General features: G+C 39.5%; 1 protein-coding gene across 1 annotated transcript; it reads left to right on the forward strand.

Annotated features, from left to right (window-relative positions):
* The first annotated feature begins 583 nt into the window (after positions 1-583).
* On the forward strand, positions 584-1,890 carry ccl27b (chemokine (C-C motif) ligand 27b). The gene is made up of 3 exons (XM_077020633.1): positions 584-729; positions 1,041-1,155; positions 1,416-1,890. Exons 1-3 carry the CDS (start codon positions 675-677, stop codon positions 1,513-1,515), a joined length of 270 nt encoding a protein of 89 aa, XP_076876748.1. The 5' UTR covers positions 584-674; the 3' UTR covers positions 1,516-1,890.
* Positions 1,891-4,501: the final 2,611 nt, after the last annotated feature.

Below are 4,501 nucleotides of genomic sequence, written 5' to 3' on the forward strand. Positions count from 1 at the left end.
TATGCTTTTTTTTGTTACCTAGCCATCTACTAGAGTCAAATTGTAGATCTTATAAAGGATGATGTGGGATTGATTTGATGATTGAGATTAACTACAATTAGTTGACTGACAAGTCTGATCTTTGATGAACCATGTAAAGTGTAAAGACGTATGGCAAATCAACAGTACACCCAGCTGCGTTCATCAGACCAAAGAATGTATGAGAGATTCTTGCTTCCAGCCTTCGCAACTGGAGTCTGAGCTATAGTACAGTGAAACAGTTTGCTATGAAACTGCTTCAGCTTATGCACAAGACATTTAAAATGAAGCAAGGTGCTAGCAACACCAGGATCTTGGGTTTGATTCCCAGAGATAAATATGCAAATGACTCTGCATAAGCAAGTGCCATGGGTGGATAACCTACAGATTAATTGGTAAACGGACAACACTAGCTCACAAAGAGTAAAAAGGGAAGAGATGACCTGCGTAAGCCGGTGTTGTCTGGGACCATGTCGCCCTGCTTTGTTTAAAACGGGTTCGTTTGAAGGGTGTGCCGCCCTCCTCCTCCACCTCCTCCTCCTCCTCCTCCTCCTCCTGCTGCACATATAAATAGTGTGTAATCACAAACAGCCAACATTGCGTATGGAGCAACTGTGAAGCCTTTCTAACCAGGCTGACTTGGAACTCTTCTCCAAATGGATCCCAAAGTCATTTTGCTGGTCTTGTGCATCACCTTCACCTCTGTCCAAGGTAAACCTGCAACTCCATATAATGGAGCAACTTAATACTTACCTTTTTTTTTTTTTTTTTTTTTTTTGAATGATTTTAAATATTTGGTGAATTTGAAGAAGTTGGCAGACAACTTCTTTTGTCCAGAGCAAATTACATATGTGCATTGTGGTCTCTGTTGAAATGTATGCTTAAGAACTTAAGAACATAGTGTCGAGTACTGTTGGGCAAATGCACTGGCATATGCACTGTCTTTTATAAGTGCGTGTTATAAGCTGTATGCTGTGACAGGATACGCATTTGTCTAATAAGTGAATTTGCTCCGATGTTAGGTGCCATTCCAAAATGCTGTGTTGGAATCTCACGAATTCCCCTTGCCATACTGGCGGATGTCCGGAAATATGACGTCCAGACTCGCAATGGGGCCTGCGACATTGATGCTGTTGTGTAAGTTTTAAAATGCAATTCCAAGTTAAGCTCCACATGAGGAGGGGGGAGGGGGTGAGAGAGAGGGAAGGATGAACAGACATACATGCCATAAAATGAATATAATCCATTCCATTATCTTCACCACTTTATCCCGCTAGTCGGGGTCACGAGGAGGCTCGAGCCAATTGCAGCAATATAATGAATAGGCCTATAATGTTGTATATATTGGGAACATGTATATTGGGAACTAGCATGTACATGGTTATTTCTGATTGCAGGCTGCATCACAAGGGAAAGCGGTACTGCGCATCTCTCAGAGTAAAGAGAATTATGCAAGTCCTACAAAAGTCTAGGATTGGAGCCCGAAATTCTGTTTAAATGCAGAAAGCGGTTTTTTTTTTGTTTGTTTTTTTTGTTACCATTAGTCCTACGTTCTGTTGCTCAGAAGTAATTTACATTGTGTGACTTTCTAATTTGCTTATGATGGTGTGCACGCTCAGACTCTAATCTAAATGTTTTGTTCACTTTCTGATTATTTTATGTTAGACATCTTTAGCGCTTCCCAGGAACCCCACTAAATGAAACAAAAATTTCATTTCAGAACATTCTTTGTCAGCCTTTTAAAGCTAAAATATTTATTGATAGGCTGCTGTCAGACCGATTCTTGTGGGCTGATGGGAATGAACAAATGTATATGGCACTGAATGCATCTCTATGATGGTGGCTGAATTAAAACATACTATTTTGTCCCAACGACTGGTTGTGTGCGACTATTTATTCCTGTTGATAAATACACTCCACTCTAACTGAAAATATATGTTTAAAATTTCACATATTGTTAAAGTTGTAGATCATTGGCATGTCTTGCGGGTGGTAATTAATTGTGCTAGGGTGACCAAACGTCCGTATTTCCCAGGACATGTCCATATTCCACGTCCTTTCCCGGGAATTTTTTTAAGCGAGGAAATGTCCTGGTTTTTAAATTACCTTCATTGTACCATTTAAAATTTAAATTTACAGGCGTAATCCTTGAGCCGCGTCAGTGAGGGCAGCTTTGTTCTTAAGTTCAGAGAGCTCAACAACTTTCACTTATTTTTTCAACGTAGCTTTAGCAGTAATGTAGTCTGCCCTTCAGTGGCGGACTTAGAAATTTGGGGGCTCAAGGCGAATTTAGCTAGGGGGCCCATCAACATTAATATGCGAGAAATAAGTCAGCTAATTGGGGCATACATTGGGCTGCAGTGGGAGGGGCCCAAGGCAGTTGGCTAGCCACGCCTCTATGCAAAGACCGCCTCTGCTGCCCTTACGCGCCTCCGTTAGTTCTTCATCGAGCCTGTGCGAGTTCGCCATGTTTACTCTGCTCGTCCGTGAAAAACGTTAATTTGCTAAGCTAAATCTAGATAGTTAACCTAACTAATAATAGAAAAGTTAGCTAGACTAAGGCTAGGTTAACTAGCTTAGCTAGAAAAGCTAGATTAGGTTTAATTTGGTACTACTAGTTATCTTGAAAAGAGTACATTGCCTAAATTATTAAGTCATTTTACAGAAAGAATACAGAAATTAATTGGTGTTTTCACAGAAGAATAAAATAATTAAAAATCATGAATTTTGAAATGACGAACACTTAACAACCAATTTACATTAACGAAACAGCACTGTGCGCATGCTCACTACAACTTCAAAAGCCCTTTCTCCACGTGGTCAACACTTGTTGCTTAGTAATCAAAGCAAACTTCGAGCTTACATGTGGTCATTTTATTTTGCAAATTAAAAATGATTATCAAACAGTGCTCCTTAACTACACGTACAACTATACACACATAATCAAATCAAATATATTTGTATAGCGCTTTTCACAACATATGTTGTCACATATAATTTCATTATGTAGGCTACAACTGTTTATAACAGGGCAGGTGGGATATTTGGCTCACTAGACCTGTTCAAAAAAGAACTTTTTCTTTAAACTTATTGAAACTGATATTATTCCCATTCTCCAAGGTCTAAATTAACTAAATATATTAGTTACTTTGATCTTGGACCTTGACTATGCCTGCCTCAAGAGCCATGTATTTTTATTGTTGACGTTTTTCAAAAACGCTTCAAAATTCAGGATTTTATGGCCTTGTTTTCATTGTAGATTCCCAGAGATTGATGCTATGGCTTTGAAATTGGAACCAAATGATGGGTAATAAAATTTTCTTTTATGTGGTATAAAACCCATAGACACTATGTACATTTTAACTATATTTAATGCAACAACATACATATTTTTGATGCTTGGAAAGGATGACATCGTATGATACATGACTACACAAAACACAAAATGTTACTCTATTGTACATATATCACAATGATCACATATTACATTGAGAAATAGATTTGAACCAATTACCAACAACATGCAACGCATTGCATTCCAGGTTCAGAAAGTAAAAGTCCTTCCCAGGATTTTATTCAAGCTTGATGGATTTTCTAATTAGTGGCAGGTATAATTAGTGGAATCAACACAATCCAAGAAGCCTGAGCAAAAGCCTGGTGAGGACTTTTACTTTCTGAACCTGGAATGCCCACCTATGAAATTAGAATATCATCAAAAAGTCTGGTCCATATTGACATGATAACATCACGCAGTTGCTGCAGATTTGTCTGCTGCACATTCATGATGTGAATCTCCCGTTCCACCACATCCCAAATGTGCTCTATTGGATTGAGATCTGGTGACTGTGGAGGCCATTAGAGTACAGTGAACTCATTGTCATGTTCAAGAAACCAGTCTGAGAGGATTTGTGCTTTATGACATGGCACATTATCCTGAAACCGATAATGCAGAAACCGAGACTCATCAGACCAGGCAACATTTTTCCAATCATCTATTGTCCAATTTTGGTGATCCGGTGCAAATTGTAGCCTCAGTTTCCTGTTTTTAGCTAACAGGAGTGGCACCCGGTGTGGTTTTCAGTTGATGTAACCTCAAGGTTCAACGTGTTCATAAGGTCCATAAAGACATGGATGGCAGAGTCTGGTGTGGATGAACTTGACTGGCCTGCACAGCGTCCTGACCTCAACCAGATAGAAAACCTTTGGGATGAATTAGAGACTGAGAGCCAGGCCTTCTCATCCAACATCAGTATGTGACCTCACAAATGCACTTCTGGAAGAATGGTCAAAAATCCCCATAAACACACTCCTAAACCTTGTGGACATCCTGAAATAACTGCGTTACCACACCGTATTATCATATGTGTTATCGCTGCAATGTTTCTTCATGGTTATATCATGAGGCACGATTGGCGCTCATCAGAGTCCACGCATTGGCGTGCACTACTCTACTGCAACCTTACGGTCTCATCCTCATCTCTGA

The sequence above is a fragment of the Brachyhypopomus gauderio genome, chromosome 10 (genome assembly GCF_052324685.1).
Source record: "Brachyhypopomus gauderio isolate BG-103 chromosome 10, BGAUD_0.2, whole genome shotgun sequence".
In the NCBI taxonomy this organism is placed as follows: Eukaryota; Metazoa; Chordata; class Actinopteri; order Gymnotiformes; family Hypopomidae; genus Brachyhypopomus; species Brachyhypopomus gauderio.

Bases quoted from the DNA above. Each gene is read 5' to 3' on its own strand.
- ccl27b (XM_077020633.1), top strand. From the start codon at position 675: ATGGATCCCAAAGTCATTTTGCTGGTCTTGTGCATCACCTTCACCTCT. The intron at 730-1,040 runs GTAAACCTGCAA...CTCCGATGTTAG, and splicing joins CACCTTCACCTCTGTCCAAG to GTGCCATTCCAAAATGCTGT. The intron at 1,156-1,415 runs GTAAGTTTTAAA...TTCTGATTGCAG, and splicing joins TGCGACATTGATGCTGTTGT to GCTGCATCACAAGGGAAAGC.